This window comes from Ambystoma mexicanum, chromosome 4p (assembly GCF_040938575.1).
Source record: "Ambystoma mexicanum isolate Mex_15411 chromosome 4p, UKY_AmexF1_1, whole genome shotgun sequence".
Classification (NCBI taxonomy): domain Eukaryota; kingdom Metazoa; phylum Chordata; class Amphibia; order Caudata; family Ambystomatidae; genus Ambystoma; species Ambystoma mexicanum.
The window spans coordinates 412,339,583-412,362,606 of NC_090927.1; the positions used below are offsets into that span (position 1 = coordinate 412,339,583).

The 23,024-nt window shown below is 47.3% G+C and overlaps 1 protein-coding gene across 3 annotated transcripts in view; it reads left to right on the plus strand.

The window, feature by feature from the left end:
- The window catches only part of NBAS (NBAS subunit of NRZ tethering complex), a 3,456,930-nt gene that overhangs the window by 1,368,253 nt on the left and 2,065,653 nt on the right, over nucleotides 1-23,024 (plus strand). For all 3 annotated transcript variants that reach the window (XM_069605942.1, XM_069605943.1, XM_069605944.1), the window contains exon 31: nucleotides 9,895-10,007. In XM_069605942.1, coding sequence (XP_069462043.1) covers nucleotides 9,895-10,007 — 113 coding nt within the window. The remainder of the gene's footprint in view (nucleotides 1-9,894; nucleotides 10,008-23,024) is intronic.

A 23,024-nucleotide genomic window follows, 5' to 3' on the forward strand; every position in this document is an offset into this window, starting at 1 on the left:
TGGCTGCTGAGGATAGATGTTTGCAGAGGATGTCGTGGTTGACCAGGTCGAAGGCGGCCGATAAGTCAAGGAGGGCTAGTTTACCATTGTCTTTAATGTTGTCCATCTGTGTCTTAAGGTCAATCAGGGCGGTCTCAGTGCCGTGTTTGGGGCGGAATCCTGATTGTCTGAGTCCTAGTAAGTTATTTTTCTCAAGGTGGTTCTGTATCTGGAGATAGGCAGCTCTGTCGAGGATTTTTAGTAGGAAGGGTACAGTCGTTATGGGTCTGTAGTTGGTGGGGACATTAGGGTCAAGGGTGGGCTTCTTAAGTAAAGGAAGAACCCAGGAGTCCTTGAGGTTGTTGGGCACTATGTTGGAGGTGAAAGATGCGTTGATGAGGGAGGTGATGAAGGGAGCAAGTTGTTTGGCTGCATCTTTAATGATAGGGGCTGGGCAAGTGTCGCCTTGGCATTTGGACGGTTTAAGAGAGTAGATTATTTCTTCAACCTCTTTAATGGTTATGGTGGAAAACTCAAAGAGGTTATTGTCATCATTTTGGGGGGTGGTGTGGGTGTGTGTAGAGGGGGTGATGTTATCGGAGAGGGTGAGGCTTTCTTTCTTTGTCAGGATTTTGGCTTGTAGCGTGGCAATTTTGCCTAGGAGTGCTTCCTGGATGTTCGTGCACCAGTGGATGTCTTTGTTGCAAGTGTCTGGAATGGGGGAGGGTGATTCGAGTTCTCTCAGGATATTGAAGAGCTCTTTGGTATTAGATTTGGCGTTGCTGATTCTTTCATTGTACATGTTTTTTTTAGACTGGATGATGGCTGATTTATAGATGTTCGATGCTAGTGCGTAGGATGTCTTATTAATAGTGGATGGTGACTGTTTCCATGTTAATTCAGCTTGTCTTTTGGCTTTGCGGAGTGTTTTTAGTTTGGGGGTGAACCAAGAATTGAGGTGTGCTCGTGGTTTGGCTTTCCGAAGCTTGAGTGGTGCTATGGTGTTTATGGCCTTAAGGATAGTTGTGTTGTATAAATCTACTAATTCAGTAGGGTTGGTCATGGTGGGTGAGAAGTCGGTGATGGGTTGGAGTAGCGGGAGGAGTTTCTCTAGTGTGATATTTTTGTTGTTTCTTGTGAGTGTGGGTGGGGCATTGGAGGAGGGCACTGGTGTTTGAGTGCCTTTGTTGATGGTGAATGTAATAAGGTGGTGATCGGTCCAGGGGCATGGAGTGTTGGAGAGGATGGTAGTGTTGCAATTGAGGTCAGCTATCCAGTCAAGGATGCGGCCTTTGTTGTGTGTGGGTTGTGCGATATGGTGGGTGAGTCCTAATTCTGAAATAGTGTTGGCGATAGTGTGAGCTTTGTCATCTTTCTCATCATTGAGACCTAGATTAAAGTCTCCTAGGATGAGTAGTCGAGAGTTAGGTTTGATATTGTTAGAGAGTAGAAGGGCTATGTCGTCATTAAAGGATAGTATGGGGCCTGGCGGTCTGTAGATGAGGTGGATGGTGATAGTGCTTGTGTGCGTTGTGGATAGTTTGAGGGTGAGTAATTCCGCTGATGTCAGTGATTGGTTTTGTATGTGTCTAATGTTGATGGAACTTTTTGCAATAACGGCTACTCCACCACCTTTAGCTGTTTGTCTGTCTGCACGGTAGATGGTATAGTCATTGGGTATAGCAAGTGATAGAGAGGGGCCAGATGCTGGGTGGAGCCAGGTCTCTGTAATAGCTATGAAGTCGAGATCATTGACGGTAATAATGTCGGCAATGTCTAAGGCATGGGCGACTACAGATCTCGCATTGATGAGTGCACCTTTAATGGTTTCGGTGGTGATGCATGATTTTTTGGTGTGGGTGCGGGGGGAGGATGCGATCAGGCCGTGTGCTATCTGGTGTGTCGGAAGTGTAGGGCGTGTGCAGTGAGGGGCAGATTTGGTTAAGGTTATGTTTTGTTTGTTGCCTAGATTGGGGAAGGATGCGGGTGTGTGTGTTCTGGATCTGAGTCGGGTGAATCTCGATAATCCTGAGCAGGGATAGGATCTGCTGGTAGTGAGGTTCGTGATAGTGGGTTGGCCGATGGGAGTAGTTTGTGATGCTTCTTGGGGGCTGGGGGTGTCTGCTATGCGATGAGAGTCAATGGAGGAGGTAGGCTGGAAGGGGTTGATGTTGGGTAGGAAGGGGGTGGGGCAGGGTATGGGATAATGTCTGGGGCAGGCTAGTCTGCTGAGGCCGTTGGGGTGTAAGCGAAAGTGTGACCCTGTACAAGGGGTGTCATGGGGGACCAGGCAGAATGGGAACATAATGAGGAAGGTCCAGGTTATCATGTCTGAGTTTAGAGGGAACTGACGCACAAAATCGTCAGAGAGAAGCTAGTGCGCAATGTTAGTACACAATGGTGCTGTAGTGAGGGTACTAGCGCAGAGAATCGGAGAAATGCTAGTGCACAGTGCTGATACCCAGTACTAATACACAGTGTACTCTAAGCGACCATAGGGCATTACACAATGTCACAGTAGTCTCTAAGCGACCATAAGGCACTTACACAATGTCACAGTAGTCTCTAAGCGACCATAAGGCACTACACAATGTCACAGTAGTCTCTAAGCGACCATAAGGCACAACACAAGTGGTCACAGTGGTCTCTACGTGACCATAAGGCACTTACACAATGTCACAGTAGTCTCTAAGCGACCATAAGGCACTACACAATGTCACAGTAGTCTCTAAGCGACCATAAGGCATAACACAAGTGGTCACAGTGGTCTCTACGCGACCATAAGGCACTACACAATGTTACAGTGGTCTCTAAGCGACCATAAGGCACTACACAATGTTACAGTGGTCTCTAAGCGACCATAAGGCACTACACAATGTCACAGTAGTCTCTAAGCGACCATAAGGCACTACACAATGTCACAGTAGTCTTTAAGCGACCATAAGGCACAACACAAGTGGTCACAGTGGTCTCTACGCGACCATAAGGCACTACACAATGTCACAGTAGTCTCTAGGCGACCATCAGGCACAACACAAGTGGTCACAGTGGTCTCTAAGCGACCATAAGGCACTACACAATGTCACAGTAGTCTCTAGGCGACCATAAGGCACAACACAAGTGGTCACAGTGGTCTCTAAGCGACCATAAGGCACTACACAATGTCACAGTAGTCTCTAGGCGACCATAAGGCACAACACAAGTGGTCACAGTGGTCTCTAAGCGACCATAAGGCACTACACAATGTGAGCAGTAGTCTGTGTTATACCGTACTGCGAGAACAGGGTTCAGTGAAGGCTTGAAACAGTTCAGGTTGCTGGCTGGAACAGTTGAAGAAAGGTTGCTGTAAGGGGCGGTATGTTTACCCCAGAGGAGATGTGCAGGGGATCTAGCCCTATGCTCGGTGGTGTATACAGGCTAGAGATAGGCACAGTGCACAGTGCCTTCGAGGTGGGCCGGTTCGGAACCTGCTGGCTTGTGGTTGGCTGCCAATAGAGGAGAGGGGCCAATCACGATGTTTGCAGGGTTGCGGGGCCGGATGGAGGGCTAAAGATGCGGCGGACAGCCATCTTTAAATGGTGTGGACCTCGGGGCTTCGATTGGTGGCTGGATGCACTTTGAGTGCATTAATGGGGCAGATCCTGGCAGGAAGGGCCGCACTGGGCAGCGCTGGAGCAGTGCGGATATTACTAAATAATTTGCCGCGTGTTGTTTTCAAGACGCACGCTCGTGCTGTAGCTAGGGACTCGTGACATACCTGGTGTCAGCAGCTCCAGCAGTAGATGGAAGGAGCTCCTGCTCATGGTGGCTCTGGATTGGTAAGGGCAGAGTTTCTGGCCCCTGGCTCCGAACAGGCACCCAACAGGCCTTAGAATGGCCTTCGAGCTGGCCGCCGGCGTAATCCGCCTGCCGGCGGTTCCAGCTGATGAAATTGAGGCTTAGCCTCGGTTTCACGCCGCGCTGCGCCCGGCATGGGCGAGTCAGGCGCCGTGTGGGGACAGGGTCAGGCAGGCCCTGTCCGAGTTCCCCGCTCGGCGCGTGGTTCCTCTGCTGGGCTGGTGGTGCTGGGGGGGCTCCTGCCCTCGCCCCACGATGAGGAAGGATGGAGTGGGGGGTTAGCAGGCACCCAACAGGCCTTAGAATGGCCTTCGAGCTGGCCGCCGGCGTAATCCGCCTGCCGGCGGTTCCAGCTGATGAAATTGAGGCTTAGCCTCGGTTTCACGCCGCGCTGCGCCCGGCATGGGCGAGTCAGGCGCCGTGTGGGGACAGGGTCAGGCAAGCCCTGTCCGAGTTCCCCGCTCGGCGCGTGGTTCCTCTGCTGGGCTGGTGGTGCTGGGGGGGCTCCTGCCCTCGTCCCACGATGAGGAAGGATGGAGTGGGGGGTTAGCAGGCACCCAACAGGCCTTAGAATGGCCTTCGAGCTGGCCGCCGGCGTAATCCGCCTGCCGGCGGTTCCAGCTGATGAAATTGAGGCTTAGCCTAGTTTGATTCCACCTATATGACCAATGCTGGAAAGGCACTCTTACTGTAGGAGGACATCATTAAATTAAATGTGTATTTTTTGTATGTGATCAGCCATTTTTGATCAACCAATGCTCTTCTTGAAGCTATCCACCAAAACAGTATTCCACAGTGGTCAGTTTGGAGAAAACAAAAATGTGTGTACATGCACCAAAGTCTTCTCCAGCTCATGGTGACATGGGTTCCTTCAACTCATGCAGTTTGCTCACATAGTATTATTTGGCTGTTCGTACTGGCTCCTCCAGAGGCGCTATGCCAGTTTATTTCATTGTATTTCTCTCTTTACCCTTTCCACTTGCTCTTCCGTGCCCTGGCTGCCACGAAAAGTGTTAATCCATGTTAACTTCTTCTCCCTTAGACCACAGTGTGTTTAATTGTGAGTCATTTGCTGTGAGGTAGTGGCAGATGTTGAACATCAATGGTCTCTCTGAAAATCACTGCTAGTCAGCCAGGAAAAACAGTAGATGATGCAACATTTTTTTTTTAACCTTTATTTTAACTTGCAGCAACATCATACAGCGCACAGCAGCGTTTTAGTACATTTAATACAGCTCATGAATATTGTAATTCAGATATATATTTCAATCGTAGTCTCACAGTTCATGTTTTTAGTAGCTATCTTCTGCCGTATCTTTCTCTTCAAGAGTCTATGTAGTGGTATCCACAGGTGTAGAGTCAGGGTCCAGTCCCCCGGTGAACATTCGAAAGGGAGCCCAAATGTCTTTTGGTCTGGAGGTTGGTAATATAGTTTACACATAGTCTACTTCATTCTCGTTGACCCAGGACATCTCTGTGAGCCATTGGCGCTGTGTTGGCCGGTCGTTTGCCTTCCATTTTAATAATATGCACTTTTTGGCGATTGTGCGTCCGATGTTGAATAGCCGTCATATTTTTATATTAGCCTTGCCGATATCTCCTAGCAGGTACTTTAGAGGGTGCAGAGCTGGTTCTAGGTTTAACATTTTTGCCAGTGTTTTTTCTATGAGTTTCCAGGCGATTGGAGGGCAGTGCAAGAACATGTGTATCGTGTCCGCCTCCTGTGTGCTGCATTTTGGACAAGAATGTATCTTTTGGGGGTTGAATTTCGTGAGATGATGGGGGTGTAGTGTAATTTGTTTAATATTTTGTATTGTATCAGTCGTAGTCTGGCATTGAGGGACACTTCCTTGGTCAGGGTGCACATCCTTAGCGATTTTACTTCATCGATGGTCGATTCTGTCTCTTTTTCCCATTGTTCTCTGAGTGTGAGGTTGATCGGGGCAGATTCTTGTATTTACGAATACAGTCTTTCTTGACAATAGATCTCGCCTGCCGCTGTTTTGGATGACCAGTTCCAGGCATACGTCAGTTTCTGGTTCCTTCGGGTAGGACGGCCACTGTTGTCGTAGTGCCTCTCTCATCCGGAAGTATTGTAATGTCCATATCGGGTTGTTCCCCAGCTTCTCTTTGAATTCACTTAACGTAACAAATCTGCCACCCGGAAACAGGTCACCCATTTTAATTGTCTTTTCTGGATCCCATGTCACCTGGATGTTGGAATCCATATTTGGGGGTATGTTTGGGGTGCCCCATAGTGGGACGTTGCAATTTTATGGTTTCTCAATGTGTAGTCTTGAGCTGATGCGCCTCCAACCACCTAGTGTTGTGCTCATTGGGTCAAACATACAGGGATCCGCTTTGTGGGAGCATATTATCTTGGATTTGATGTCTGCTGGCGATGCCGATCGTTTGCTATCCTGACATGTGAGTGCAGCGTGTCTTCGTTATTGCATAATGTGCCTGGGCGGCCAAGTAGTATAGTTCAAAGTCGGGGGCCCATCTTGCCCTGGAGTTTTTACCTCCCCAAACGAATCCTGTTGCTAAGCTGCGTAGTGAATTAAAGAATTTACGGCCTGGCCATGTCGGAATCGTGGTGAAGAGGTAGAGTAGTTTGGCTGCAACAATCGTCTTCAAAACAGCGACTCAGCCCATCTTGGAGATCGGGAGCTTTCCCCATAACATCAATTTATGTTCCAGAGTTTAGAGGTAGGGTGAGTGGTTGAGTTCATACAGGTCCTTGCTTGTGCCGGCAATCTGAACCCTGAGGTATTTCACTGTGCTTGCAGCCCATTTCATGTTGTGTAGCTGGGCTGCTTTGGTGGTATTGTCAGTGAGAGGGAATAGTTCTGATTTAGCAGTGTTGATTTTATATCCGGAGTGATGAGTGAAGCGGCTAATTTCCTCTAGGATAAGCAATATGTTTTCTTCAGGGTATTGCAGGTATATACGGGTATCGTCTGCATATAAGGATATTATTTGCGGAGGCCCATGTATGTGGATGCCCCTGTGGCCGTGGTGCTGCCAAAATTCTGCTAGCAAAGGGCTCGATTGTGAGGGCGAATAGAATTGGGGAGAACGGGCACCCCTGTCTAGTGCCTCTAGCCAGTTTAATTGTTTTCAAATAGTTCTGGTTAGTGCGAATCTTGGCTCCTGGGTCTGAATAAAGTAATTTAACAAATTTGCAATAGTTGTTTCCTAGTCCCATGTGATGCATGACTCCAAATAAAAAGTTCCATGAGATAGAATCAAAGGCTTTTCCGCATCCAGTATCATTGCCGCTTCCGGTAGATCAGGGTTGATCTGTGCTATTGTGTCAAGTAGTCGTCTGAGGTTGAGGGCCGTAGATCTTCAAAGGATGAATCCCGGGCCAAGGCTTTGGCAAAGATCTTTGCGTGATAACTGGTGGTATGATGCCAGTTCGTTAGCGGGCTTGCCGGGCTTGGCTAGATCTGTGATTACCGCTTTTGTTAGGGAGGGGGGCAGGCCACCAGTTTCACACGCCTCTTCCCATACCCTGAGCAGCCTGGGAGCAAGTATGTCTTTGTAGGTTTTATAGAGTTCAATGCCTATCCCATTTGGACCGGGAGCCTTGCCGGAATCTAATGAAGTTATGGCCTCAGTGATTTCTTCTATTGTCATCGGGCTGTTCAGTTTTGCCCTAGACTCATCTTCCAGAGTAGGGAGTCTTGTTCGTGCCAGGTAGTCGTCCACCTCTTGTTTCGTAGCTGTGTCCTTGTTAGAGTATAGCACTTGGTAATATTAATGGAATAGTTCATTGATTTCCTCCTGTCGGATGGTTGTGTGGCCATCGGATCTCGTGATACCATTGATGTGTTGTGTGTCGCGTTCCCCCCTGACTAGGCCAACTAGTAGTCAGCCAGGGCGGTCCGCTTCTCCGTAGCTTCTTGCCTGGAGGGTCTTATAGATGAATCGGGTTTCCCTTTCCGCTAAATCACATCATTTTTGACTGTTGCACTTTATGATATAGGGCCCTGTTGTGTGTATTGCTGTATTCATTTTCTAGTTTCCTCAGGTCAGCTTCTATTTCTCGTAGGTCTGCTCTTATGGACTTCAGGGTACTGGTCGTTGTTGCTATCATAATGCCCTGTAGCCACACTTTAAATGTTTCCCAGACTGTGGCAAACTTGCGTACTGCGTTTTCGTTGTTGGAGAGGAATGTGTCAATATCTATCCGTAGAGTTTCTGCATAGGAGCCATCCAGTAGTGCGGACGGGGGCATTCTCCACATGGGTCTGGGCATGTCTGTAGCATTGTGGGTTATTACCAGGACCACCGGTGGCTGGTCCGACCATGTCCGCAGTAAAATTGCAGATTGGCAACTCCCCATGGCCCATGATTCTGATACGAGCCAAAAGTCAATGCGGGAGTGGGCATCATGGACAGAAGAGTAGTATGTATATTCCCGAAAGGACGGGCATGCTGCCCTCCAGATATCCATTAAAATGTATTGTTTCATTATTTGGAGAATGGCATTAGCGCCTTAGGACCTGTTCCAATGTTTCAGGCCTGATCTGTCGACAGTTGGATCCAGTATCGTTTTAAAGTCTCTGCCCCAGATAATAGGGACGTCTGGGATTCGGCCGATCAGTGCTGCAAGCTTTACATAGAATTCTGGGTCGTCTATGTTGGGGCCGTACGAGTTCACCAAAATGATCGGTATATTATTGACTGTGCCGGACACTATCACATATCTTACTAATACCAGTCCTCTACTTTGTTGCTTTCCTTCCACTCATTCTCTATCTTCCTACTACTGTCACCATTTGCACCCCCATTCACCACAGAGTATCACTTTCCCTCACCAACCAAGTCCTCAACTTTTCTAGAAATCGCCTTCATACTCCTTTGCACTGTGCTTCCTCCTACTGGTCTCTTGTTCTGCCAGTACTGTCCTCACCCTAACAACATGTCACTTTACCCTTTCCTGCCCCTGGTTTTAACCTCGCCCTCCCATTGGCAGTTCACCACTGGTTCCCCGGTCAATCAGTCCCCTCCTTCCCGGCCCCGGATGTGTCGCATTCAGATGAGTACTAAAAAGGGGGCCACAGCCTTTTCTTGTAGCGGCCCGCTCAAACCAATGGCAGTGTCCACGTGAGAGTCCCAGCTTTCTGAATGGAGCCGCTCCATGGCTGGTCTAAAGGTGAGCAAAACTCTTGTTTACAAGTGGTGTACAGTGGTCCGTGCTGTTGCTCATTGCAATTGCCAGTGGTCTCTCGAGTAGCAGGTCACTCTCTGTCCTCTGCCGATGAGAGAGTGCCAGTGAATGGCATATCTCTGGAGACTTTGCTGGGCTGCTTTGCTGTGGGTGATCCGCCTGAAAGGCTTGCATACATGGTTTTATCCAGGTGAGAAAAAGAGACTGGCCAGCATCTCCATGCAGAGGTATGGGGTGTCAAATAGTGGGAACCCCATTAATCAAACGGGCACAAAGGAAAAGGACAGGGTCAGATGACCACCTCCCCCCTCTTGGGTAGGATTGGTTCTGGTTTCCAACCTGGTATCGCCCCCCCCTCCCCCACCCATCCCAGGCTGAAAGGGGCCCCCCATCCCTTCTTGACAGTCAGATGACTGACCCTGTCAAAGTCTGATCTTTCTACATGCCTTTTCAAAGTGTTTTCACCAGAGATCCCAGGCCATGAGCAGTATGCGCATACATGCATATATTTATTGAGCAACGCCTAATGTGGAGCGTCACTGATTTCAAACAAATGCAGAATATTTCATAATCTAGCAAGCAGGTAGGTTACTTGAAGTTATACATTTTCTACCAAATGAAGTGATATGGCAAAGTTGATCAAAGTTTAGACATGTTTGTCTTTGACATATAGAAGGCAGGTTATGAAAGAAATAATGTTGGGCATGATAAAAAAACAAGTTCAATGATACCATGAGTGAAAACCAGCATAAAGAAGGGAGACATTCACATCAGTAACACTGCAGATAATGGAGTGACTGATAGTGGCTGTATACATTTATTGTAAAGTTTGATGCCCTGTGTTAAAATAGTGAATGTTTTATAAGTACATCCTACTTACTGACTATATTATTTTTCAGGAGTTGCTTGCAATTGATAAATGACTGTCCAAGCGAGATTCAAGAAGAGCTGGATCTTATTCGTGCTCTTGGCTACCTGGAGGAATTTGGGGTGAAGATCCTACCTTTGCAAGGTACTAAGAGGAAACAAACACTGCAAATATGAAAACAGCTTAAAACCTTATATGTAACATGGGTGTCCTATCCTTAGGAACCATTGGGCTATAAACTTTGTTAACAACTTGGGATCCTATTAAGCAGTTAATTAATCATCACCCATAAATCAATGAACATACAGTGACTCTATGTGTAAAAGCGTTGTTGGAAATTATTACAAATATAGTTTTAAATGAAATCTCAACAAATTAATTTAAAGAAATACAAACGGAGCCACTTGAAAACAATGGCTCCCACTTATACAGAGGGCTATACAGTCATACAATATCCCTCATATCATTGTCATATGCTCGTGTTAACTCATACATTTACAACTGATTTTACAAAAAAAAAGTCATTAAATAATTATACATTGATTTCAATCAATTTGAAGTCCTCCAGCACTATTTATTCTGGCCTTTGCCTAATGTTAAATTACATTATACAAAAATATAATGTCCGACATGACATGTTCTGACCACCTCCATGTGCATAATGTTTTGTCACAAATAGTCTTCTTCAGGGGCATGATTAATATGTGGTCAGCATCAATATATATGACTTAATTGAATGAAAACAAAATATATTCAATATGGTATGCTTTCACAATGAGTTAATCAAACTTTATCAATGTGGACAAGGACACGTACCCTTTATTGCTGATTCTTGACAGTATGTAGTAATTATTATTTTGTTTGCTGCAACCTGAATCAAAAAACAATATATTTTGACTGTGGGGTCCAAACAAAAATAATTTAAATTCATTTCAGGATTTCTTAGTCTATATTTACCTATTGGAATGGATCAAAGTAGAAGGCTACCTTCATTGTTTCCTTTTGCTCAAGAAGAAAACAAAGTTTGTAATTTTGGTACACATTTCTAATGTTTAATCATTATGTACATAAAGGTGGTCAAACCATGTCATTTCGGACATTATATTTTTTGTAATATAATTTAACATTAGGCAAAGGCCAGAATAAAGCCACTCAGAGGACTTGTTCCCCATTGCATTCACGTTAATTGTATTTTTCAAATAAAAGTGTAATTATTTCATGAAATCATTTTTTGTATTATTAGTTGTACATTTGAGTGTACGTTCGTGTATGCAAGTGATCTGAATTATATTGTATGAATATATATCCCTTTGTATTGTTTTCAGTTCGTTCCGTCTTCCTTGAAATGCATTTGTGGATATTTGAATAAAAATTATATGTTTAATGATTTCAAACAACACTTTTACAGATTGAGTCATTGTGTATTCATTGATTTATATGTGAAAGGATTAATTAAATACTTAATAGTTACCCAATTTCTTTTTTTTTTTTAATAAACTTTATTTTTGGGTTGCACATCACGATACACTCACCTCCAATCTCCCATGCAAGTTATAAGTATGTTATGCATTTCATAATCGTACAGATTTTATCAAGCTGATGTTATACGTCAGGCCGTTATTGTTATGGGTACAGTAGACACAATGCAACTAATAGGGGATAGAGTCTCATATGTAGAACCACAAAGAGTTTACATTTAGTTCACACTTTCATCATCAGAATTTTCTGTATCGGGACATGTTTCAGTTAGGTACGCCCTGAATGGTGCCCAAATGTCTTTCGGTTTACATGGAGAGGGTATCGTTTCCACATAGTTTTCTTCACATTCATTTACGTAAACCAGTGCAGAGAGGAACTGATCTACCGTCGGTGCCTGTGCGCTCTTCCATTTCTGGAGGATGCATTTCTTTGCGACTGCGCATGCCACATTGAACAGTCTCCTGATTTTTTCGGGGACTTTACCGATGTCCCCGAACAAGTATTTCGGAGGGTTAAGGACTGCAGGAATTTGTGTGATCTCCTCTAGGATGTTAGCCACCATGCGCCAGAATTCCGCTACCTGGGGGCAAGCCCAGTACATGTGAAAGGAGTTAGCGCATGGAGCCAGGAATTTTGGACAGTTATCAGATGAGGTGACATAGAATTTTGCCATTTTTACCGGGGTGAAGTGTAATTTATTCAGTATCTTGAATTGTATTAGTCTCAGACCTGCATTCAATGAATTTTTTTTGGATAGGAGACAGTGTCTAGTCCATTTCCCCGCATCAGTAGCAGTGCCATGTCCTCTTCTCATGATGGCCTAATGGTGTTTTGAGTTTCCGTATGTGTCTGAATAATGTTATATAGTTTGGATATTCCTGTGCCCGCCTGAGAGTACAATGATTGGTAACATGCATGTTCGGGGGGCTCATCTGGAAATGTGGGCCAGCGTTTCTTGAACGCCGCTTTCATGCGATGGAACTGAAGGGTGAGCAGTTGGTTTCCGCCAACCGATTCTGTGAAGTCCTCAAGGGTAACGAATTTACCGTTCGGGAACATGGTTTTCATGGTGAGTTCATAATCCGGGAGCCAGCTCTTCTGGATGTCAGTATCATAGGTAGGTGTAATCCCTGGGAAATTCCAGAGGGGAGCTTGCGAGTCATAGGGGTTGTCTATCTGAAGTCGCTTGCCAATAGCCGCCCATGCGGCAATTGTACAAGAGGTAGGATCAAACTTGCAGATATCTCTATACTTTTTCGTGAATATGATTGATCACAAGTCTGTTGGGCGAACTGAATGTCGCTCAATAGGTATATGTGGTGTTGTATCCGAGGGGTCTTGCCAGAATTTTGCATAATGTGCCTGTGCTGCATAATAATAGAGCTCGAAGTCGGGAGCCGCAAAGCCACCCTTTTCATAGGGTTCGACTAACTTGGTCCAACTGATTCTGCTTGCCCCCCCCCGTTCCAGACAAAGGTGATAGCCATGGATCAGAGGTTATCGAAGAAGGGTCTTCCCGGCCAAATAGGGACGTTACAAAAGACGTAGAGGAGCTTAGGGAGTACTGTCATCTTGAGCACTGCAATACGGCCAGCTAGGGAAATGGGGAGCTTAGCCCAGATTTGAAGTTTCGAGTATATGGTTTGCAAAGTAGCCTCGTGGTTGTCAACATAAAGGGAGGTACTATCCCGGGAGACCAGGATTCCCAAGTATCTGATGTGGTCAGGTGCCCATGTGAGGCCGTGTGTGTTTGTGGGGCAAGTAGTGGCGGCAGTCAAAGGAAAGATATCGGATTTGGCAGTGTAAATCTTGTATCCTGAATATGAGGTAAAGTCGTCTATCACGGTCAGTATGGGACTCAGGTTCTTCTCCGGTTCCCGGACATATAACAGTGCATCGTCCGCATACAGTGAGATGGCTTGGTACGCCCCGGACATTTATATGCCTCTCATCTCTTGTTCGGCCCTGACTGCGGCCGCCACCGGCTCAATCGTCAGAGCAAAGAGTATAGGGGAAAAGGGGCACCCCTGTCTAGTTCCTCTGTGTAGCGAGAAATGTTCAGATAGAGTTCGGTTAGTAAGTACTCTAGCTTTGGGCGACGAGTAGAGTAGCCTGACACATCCTGTCAGATAGGGGCCAAATCCGAACTTGCGGAGAACCTCAAACATATATATCCATGAAACCGAATCAAACGCTTTCTCTGCGTCCAACGAAATGGCTACAGCCTGTGCCTCTGGTTTAATCTGTGCCAGTATGCAGAATAGTCTGCGCAAGTTTAGAGCCGTGGATCTGGTGGGTATAAATCCACACTGGTCAGGATGTACCAGGGCTGTCATCTTAGGGAGTAGTCTAGTGGACAGTACTTTTGCGTATATTTTCGCATCAGTGTTGATCAAGGACGGGGGGCGATATGAGGAGCGTTCGTGGGCTGGGCGTCTGGGTTTCAGAAGTACCGTGATGACCGCTTCCGTCATGGATTCTGGGAGTGAACCAACATCAATGGCCTCTTCCCAAACCGCGGCAAGTATCGGGGCCAGAATTGTTCAAAAAGATTTGTATAGTTCGGCACACAGGCCGTCTGGGCCCGGGGTTTTACCTGAGGACAGCGATTTGATTGCCTCGGCAATTTCATCGCTTGTTATGGGTTGCTCGAGGGCCCAGTTGTCTTCCAGGCTCAGCTTGGGGAGGTCAATCTCACTCAGATATGTCCGTATACTGTTTTGTGTACGACTGTCATGATTAGCATACAGGTCAGAGTAGTAATGCGAGAATTCGAGGTTTATTTCGCTTTCTCCATTCGCGACTGTCCCATCCTCCGTTAGGATGCTCATGATGGGAGAATGGGTGCGCTCACTACGTAAAATGCGGGCAAGATGCTGGCCTGCTCTATTGCCCTCCCCGTATCTGCGTGCTCTGATTGGGATGGCCATGTATTGTTGTTCTTTGGTTGCCAGGTCTCTGAAAGTTTGGAGATATGCACTAATGTCTGAGAGGATACGCTTGTCTTGGGTCATACTATATTCAGTTTCTAGTGTTTGCAGGTGAGATTCTGTATCGTCCAGTTGGGTCCTGACCGCTTTAAGGAGGCCAGTCGTCTTGGACATCAAATTACCCCTTACCCATACCTTAAACGTCTCCCATATCGTCGCCCACCTGTCTACAGAGCCTTTATTCAACTGGAAGAATTCTTCCATGTCAGCGTGGAGGGTATCTACAACACTCGGATCTTTTAATATGTTGGAGGACATCCTCCATCGCCGCGCTGGACGGTTTATATCGGGGAACCGAATGTCCAGGGTGACTGGAGAGTGGTCTGAGAGTGTGCGCGGGAGGATTTCACAACGTTCGACACAGTTAACCAGGGGGGATGAAATGAGCCAATAATCTATTCTGGATTCAGTGTCATGGACTGAAGAGAAGAACGTATATTTTCTGTCAGTGGGATGGGTCCCCCTCCAAGCATCAGATAGGGCAAGTTCCTCTTGGGCGTGGCGAATAATGTTCACTGCTTTGGAGAGGTGTCTGGGTCTACTGGAGGACCTATCCAGTGTAGTGTCGAGGATGGTGTTGAGATCTCCCCCCCACAGGATCCAGTAATCTGTTGTCAAGCCTATCACTGTAAGAAGCTGTATGTAGAACTCTGGGTCGTCCAGATTCGGACCATATGTATTAACTAACAAAAGTTTTAACTCCAGCCAACGTGCCCCAGACCACCACATATCTACCCTGTGGATCTATCTTGCATTTTTCAGTGGAGAACCCCAAGGAGGCATGTATTAATGTAATGACCGCCCTACTCTGAGAGGAATATTCCGTGTAATACCTGTTGCTGCCCCATTGCCGGAGGATACTTTCGTGTGTGGCCTTCAATGCATGGGTCTCCTGGATCAATGCGATATGTGGGTGGTGCCTGTTAATATATGCACCCACCTTACTAGCCTTCGCTCTATTGTTTAACCCTCGAATGTTCCAAGTGATTAGTTTCAGTTGAAGCCCCTTGGGTACATTAGTGTTTTGCGCCATTTTCGTTCATCATGATAACATTAGGAGAAGCATTCTTACAAAGAGTGTCAGTGAGCAAACCCGTGAGTGCAATTTTATCAGTAAACCAGCAACAACAAACAACGATGAACATTTGTGCCTTGCGCCCAACCGGGGCGTCCTGAGGTCTTAACCTGGGTAAGTCAACCACACCACTTATCCGGTGCCCAGGAGGGGCTACTCTTGGCGTTGACATGGTTCCCAAACAGTGAAGCCATTCCCTATCACCCGTTCCCACCCCCACCCACACCATCGTACCCAACTTGATGATGATCCCCAAGACTAATGATTGGGTGTTCCCCAAAGAAGGGGACGGGTCCAGCAACTCTGCGTCGAATCGGGCACGACTCATCCGGTTTTTATAATACGAGGGGGACATAGGTCATCCCCCTTTCCTGTCCTGTTTCCAGTATTCTCAAATGTCACCGCGGGATAGCCGCTCCTGAAGCTAGTACAAATGTGTTGAAGAGGCCGATCAGATGGGTTGTTGCAGATCATTTTGATCAGGCTCCTGTCTCCCGGGTGGAAGGGGTATCGAGGCTTCCACATAGGCGAGGGCATTTGCAGTGGATTCGAAAAAATGGGCTCTTCCCCCGTGCTGGATGCGAAGCTTCGCCGGAAAAAGGAGAGCATAGGGAACCTGTCGCATTCGAAGTTGTCGCTTGACAGTGTCGTAGGACCGTCTCTGGGTCTGGACCCCTGCAAAGAAGTCCGGGTAGATGTGGATGTTGTCAGTTCCGGACCTGAGAGGACCCTTCTCCCCCGCCAGTTTAAGGATTACATCCCTATCCCTGTAGTTCAGAAATCTGGCTATCACCGTGCGGGGAGGCGCACCCGGCCTGGGTGGCGGGGCGGTTGAGCGATGTGCCCGCTCCACAAGGAATTGGGGTGAGAACGCCTCCTCCCCAAGGGGAGATCTCAAGAGGTCCTCCAGACGTGTTTCCATAGGGCCCTTGCAGAAGTTCTCCGAGAGGCCGACTATACGGATGTTGTTTCGTCTGGATCAGGACTCCAAATCGTCGCACTTGTCACGGAGTTTGCTCATTTCCCCTCTAATTTGTGCAATGTCCTGGGTGTTTTGCCTAGTGGAATCCTCATTTGCACCAATTCTAATTTCAGTGTCTGTAATTCTGGCACTTTCCCTGTCCAGGCGCGTTTTCAGAGAACCTATCGTTGAGACGATGTCATCAAGCTTAACGTTTATTGCAAGGAATCCATTCTGAATAGTTGTCAATAAGTGATCGAATTTGGTGTCCTCTGCATCGAAGGGCGAAGTAGAGGATTGAGGATCCGGGCCCTCAGGTGAAGCCTGCGAGTTTGTGAAGGAATCCATCGGGCCCGTTTTCCTGGCTTTGCCCGGGGTCTTTGCCGGCATGGTGAACTTGCAGTTAAAGTCGGCCAGGGGCCCTCTGGCGCAAGGGGACCGTGCTGCGGGGGTCTTGTCGAAATATGTGCAAAGGGAGCGTAGGACTCGCAGCCGGAGGAAAGTGTTTAGGTCCACGACCACCTCGAGTCAATGTGTCTCGTGGGACACGCAGCCTGGCGGCAGGCGAGGGTGGGGTGTGTGGGCAGGCAGCGGGTCCCCCAGGCCGCTTAAGGGTAACGACGGATGAGTTAGTCGTTCACATCCGCTAGTCTACCAAGAGTGTATCGCGGCCTCCCAGATTTAAGCGCAAGTCAGGGCGTCGCTGAGGCCCCCAGTATATAGTACGCGGCTCAGGGGGGGGGCCCTGCAGGACTGGCGGATGGCCGGATGACGTCTGAGCGGGCCCCTGATGTGGGATGGGCTCCCACTCACCGCCGCCTCCCAACGCCCGGCCGCAGGCAATGGGTGCCCCGGGATAGGAGAGATGCCGCCGCGCCGGGCCTTTGCAGAATAGGGCAACCGCGATGACAGCCCGAGGCCGGGCCCCACCCACCTTCAGGAGTATGACCAGAGTCAAGGGGGGAGCACCTCCGGTCGCCGGGCCGCCACAGGATCCTTGTCGGGGGTTCGTGGTCCTCTGCTGGTGTACGCTTTCCGCTGGAGTAGGCCGGCAATAGACCTCAGCCGCAGGTTTGCAGGGAAGGCCGGTACGCCGCAGCTGCAGGATACGAGGTGGGCGGTGAGATCCGAGGGCTAGGTCCCACTGCTGATGTTCACCCAGGCCCGTGGGGGGGGGCCGTTCTAGGACGCCACACGTCAGCTGGGACACCGCCGTCAAGGATATGAGGTTCGGCTTGCCGCCGGGCCCGACGTAGCCGAGGAGCCGCGGCACTCGCGTAGATACTCGCAGAGCCGCGGGTCGGCCCGGAGCCGCGGCGCCAGGAGCTGCCAGGTTTCTCAGGGTTAGAAAGTCCGATTTTAGTCGGGCCTTCGCCCGTGGGTGCAGCGTCAATTGCAGGAGCGGCGCCGCTAATTAGAACAGCACAGTGTGGGCTGGAAACAGGAGTTTATTACTGCAGGATTCATTCCGGAGAGGAGCTCCTCTTCTAAGCGGCCATCTTGTCGCGGAACAGCGCCCCCTGTTATAGTTACCCAATTTCTTATCATAAAATATCAAACCCTAACAATCTTTGTTTCTTATTTTAATTTGCTGTCCATCTTGGTCTTTAGTTAGAACACATGATAATGCTTCCCTGTCAGAAATGCTGAACTCACCTCTCCGTCGAACAATATAATGATGATGATTTTTCAATAGGTTTTAATGGCTAACAATAGTATGCAAAATGATTAATAAAACTATTTAAATTGCAAATTCTCATGGGGTTGACACTGTAGGCAAAGAGGTCCACCTGATGGGTTCCCCGAGAGAGAAAGGTAGAGTGTAAATTATTATCTAAAACTTCCTAACACAGTTCTCACTCATGGAAGACTGACGAACGCCTGCTCAGAGCGTCCACTACAACGCTCTCCACACTGGCCAGATGTGCCGTTGTCCGGAAGTTGCCATTCTCCAGACCCCAGAACTGAAGTCTCATTCCCTCCTCGCACAAACAGCGAACCCACACCACCTCTCTTGTTGAGGTAATACATGAAAGTGTTATTGTCCGTCAGGTTCTGGAACATCTGCCACACATGGAAAGTAAAAGAAGCAACTAAGGCCAGCTTACTGCTCCAAAGCTACAGGAGGTTGTTGTGCTCCCTGACCTCTGCAGGAGAGCACAGGCACTTAAAATCTGATTCTCCAGGTGAGCCACAGTCCTTTCAAATAGGCATCTGTGACCACTGGAACTTGGGGCAAAAAGCTATTCATTTTCTGAGGGCTTTGTGGTGAGTCAGAAGGAGGAGACAGACTACAGTTTGCCATTTTGATTTTATCCAAATAATATGAAAATGCCTAACTCTCCCTAATCTATGGGTTTCCCTACCAAAGAAAACTAACTAAGGTGGTCATCGTCAGTTTGTGAAGTCCAAAGGTAAAGACTGTCCTCGGTCCAAAACTACATTTTGCTGACCCTACCACTAAGACAAAACAACTAAAGTACAGTAGAATGACTCCCTTCTTCTGAGGTGGCTTTCCAAGCCTTGCTTATTGTAACCCTAACTGAAGTCTTGAAGAATGACTCCCTTCTCCTGGATCAGTTTTCCCAGGTTGTTCCTTTTTAATAATGAATCCTCAGATAGCTCTTAGCTATCTTTTGCAATGGTTCGTTCAGTTCATAAGGGGTATTTTCCCAGTCCCCGGGTATCGCCTTCCCCTGGTGTTGAAAGATTACTTTCATCCAAGTTCCTTGTTGTCTTTGAATCTCTTGGTCTTTCTTAGATGTTGGTACGTCTCTCTTTCTCTGGTTGACTCTTACTCTCTTGGTCACTCACTTTCTCACTAAGGGAACAATACTAACCCAAGTATTGTTTTACACTCTCTTGGTTACTGGCTTTCTCACCCTCTTGGTTATTAGCCTTCTCAATGGGGCGGGTATGATGAACCCAGTAGTAATTCTCACTCTTTTGATTATCAACCTTCTGACTTGGATAAGTATGATGATACCAGGGATGTTTCTCACTCTTTTGATTACTGATCCCCTCACTGGGATGAGTATGATGGCTCTAGTAATGATTCTCTCGATTACAGGTCCTCTCACTGGGACGAGTGGGATTAGCCCAGTAGTTATTCTCACTCTCACTCTTATTGTTACTGGGACGAGTAGGATTAGACCGTAGTTATTCTCACTCTTCTTATTACTGGGACGATTAGGATTCAACCAGTTGTTATTCTCACTCTCCTTGTTACTGGGGCGATGAGGACCACTTGAATCGTTATATTCGGTTTCGGTACTATCACGACTTACCAAATGTTGTCACTGTGTCTCTCCCCGGGTCTCCCGTTCTCCGTTACCTTCCTTGAATGGGGGCTGTGTTACCGGGTTGGCGGTCTCCTTCCGTGCTTCTCTCACGTCAGGATGGCTCTTGTGCTTGCCTCCGCTGCTTTTCTGGATATGCTTCAGCGTATTGCGTGTTCTGTGGTATCGGCACTTCGAGAGGTTCCCTCTCCCTTCTCAGCCACCACAGTTCAAGATGCCTCTCGTCTTTGCTCTGCTCCCTCTTCGGGCACGCTCTGGTGTGCTTTCTGACAAGTCGTTTTGGCTCATAGAGGGGTTTCCTCTCTGCCCCATTCTCGGCCACCACCTCTCACTAGTGTGTCCTTCCTGGGACAAAGCACCACCTCATCTAGGGAACAGTGCTTGTCGGTCACTTGTTCCTCTGTGAGTCTCGCTTGTCTGGAGGTCGGCGTTTTCTCCTGCTCACCAGCATTCCTCCTGGAGCTGGTTGGAAATTCCCGGGTCTCGCTCGCTGTCATACTCTCTCCTCCCACTTTTATGACACTGTTCTGGTGCTTCCCGAGCATCTTTTGGGTGTCCTTTCTCTGTGTCTGAGCCATACTCTCTCTGACTTTCTTTGGTTTCTTCACTTCGATACTTTACAGTACTTGTTCTCTATAACTTCATGGATCTTCTGCTCAGTACCCAATGCCATATCATAGCAACAGAATAGGCATGGTGGTTGGGTTGGAAAGGGAGTTACTCATCGGAACTGGTATCGCTGTCCCCACGGGAGAATCTCTTCTGGTGAGGTCCCACTTGCCTCTACCTCTATGGAGGGCATCGCATAGTGGACCCACCTCCCCAACCTCATAAGGAAAGTCTCCTCCTGGGGAGAAGTGACTGAATCCCTCGATTTGTCACAGCTGTCACACAGTGAAAGGATCAATTAACTTATTGAGGGTAAAACAGTTCAGGGAAGTGATGGGGTAGACTCTAGTTCCCTACCCAATGTATTTTTCAGCCACTGCTCTTCTCCTCCAAACATTTTCAGGGCTCACCCCATCATCAAAGCAGGCACTGAGATTGCAGTCGGTGCAGGTGTTGCAGTAAGGACTTCTGGTAGATGTAGTTTTCAATTTGCCTGTAATACGCTCTTCCCCCAATCACCCGCAGTGGAGAATGGAGGGTAGCCCACAGTGTAGCACTCCCAAGCCAGGCATGAGTCTCCATGGTGCGCACTCTTTGGAATCTGGAGCTTCCACCTTATTGAAATCCATATATATAACCGTACAGGAAGGGAGAGATGCACTCTGGCTCCCTGCTCAATAGAATGTTAAGCCAGTAGTCTTCTCCTCCCAACATTTTCAGGGTTCATTTTATCATGAGGCAGGCAGTCTCAGCTTACAGCTTGCAGTCAGTGTAGGTGTTTTAAATCAGTGTCAAGTTTGCTGCAAGTACTTCTGGTAGTTCTAGTTTTCATGTTGCAGTGAGTTCGCTCTTCCCCCACAGCTGGGGCTGGGTGTCTGGGTGAGAATCACACAGTGTGGCACTCCAAAACCAGCCATGAGACACCCTTTGGAATTTGGAGCTTCCATTATCCAGAGGGTAAATGTACATCAGATGACCAAAACAACAAATAAAACGGGCCTTCAGTTAAAATAGTGACAATGGATATCCTCTCTAGGGTCTGGATATTGTTTAGGGAACTTAACTAAAAGAAAAGTGTTCTTAGGGTTAGTGATGTGTTGAAACATATGTTCCTGGTAAGTTTGGGACCAGGTTTCTCCTTAGTCCTCTGTTGCAGGTTACCACGGGTTGCCGAACCTGTCTTTGTGGACTTCCAGAGGTTCCTGAAATCTTTTTCACAGTCCTAGTGTTAGTCTCAAGTTTTAGGAATGCCATGCTCAGCAGCATTTGCTAGCCGGTGTGCATCCCCAGGTGAAACAGTTTTGTGCGACATGCCCTACATGTCAAAAGATGCCACCAAATGATGTGCTGAGAGCCCCCTTTCAGCCCCTTCCCATCACAGAGGTTCCATTCTACTAGATAGACATGTACATCGTGGAGTAATTGGAATTTTCAAGGGCCGGGAAGAAATACATTTATTTTTTCTTTTATTGTGCATTTGTAAAGTGCTTATAGATCAAGTATAAGCCACCCAGAAGCCTTTCCCTTGAGGAGTAACACAACCAAGGTGATCCTCAAGATGCTGATACCATTATTTACCAAAGTCGGCTTCCCAACAGAAATCCTCACTGACCAAGGGAATAGCGTTGTTATGATTGGTAGGGAAAATGAAAAACCTCATGAGCATCAAGACTTTGAAAATATCACTTTATAACCCTTAGACAGATGCGCTGGTGGAGCACTTTAATCAAACCTTGAAGCGCATCATAAGAAGGTTGGTCGCAGAAGATCAAATTAATTGTGACAACCTTGGGTCCTGTTTTCGGTGAGAAAGACTCCTTCGAGCTAATATACGGCCAAAATCTAAGTGATGTCCTAGTCATCCTGAGGGAAGAATGGGAAGGATGCAAGAATCATCAGACTAGCGACCATCCGATGATCCAAGGACACAAAGGAATAAACGGAGAAGGTACGAAAGCTGGTCAAGGAACAACTACATACAGCTCAGGCTGCCAGGAGAGGGCCTAAAATAAAAATGCCTGAATTTGTACAGTTTGTGTGGGAGACAAGATCATGATTCTTCCTCCCACCATGCAGAACAAATTGCCAGATGGCACGGGCCGTACACCATAATTGTCGTAGTGTCAAACTTAACCTACAAAGTTTAACAGGCTGATAGAAGAAAGCCATCCCAGCTATATCACACCAATTAATTGAAGGCCTGGCGAAGAAACAGCAACCCTGCCCTGAACTCCTTGTATTTTATGAAAATAACACTAGAGAAACTGCTACCAACTCCAGTCATCATACCACCTAGTTTTCCCACATTGCACTACAAAGAACTGGTTGAGTTGCTTAGGAGATATCCAGATGTGTTTTCATTGAAACTTGGACGAGTTAGAGAGGTACTACATAAAATCCTAACACCCCCTGAAAGAGTCATCCGGTTAAAACCCTACTGTCTACCGGAAGCACACAATAGAATTGTCTGAGAAGAACTACGTAGAGGTTAAAGTGCCTACTCATCCCCCACACTTCTACAAACCAAGACCCAGCACAATCATAAAGATAAAACAGGCACAGTTAAGAGCTATACCTCCTTCTCATTTTGTGGTAACATGGACCGAGGGAAGGCTATACTCTCAAAAGGGGTGTGAATCTAAAACATTAGCAACACAAACAGCGAATTATAACAGTCCAAAAAAATCAGGATTCTATGTATGTGTATATATACATATATATATATATATATGTTTCTGAAGCTTGTGG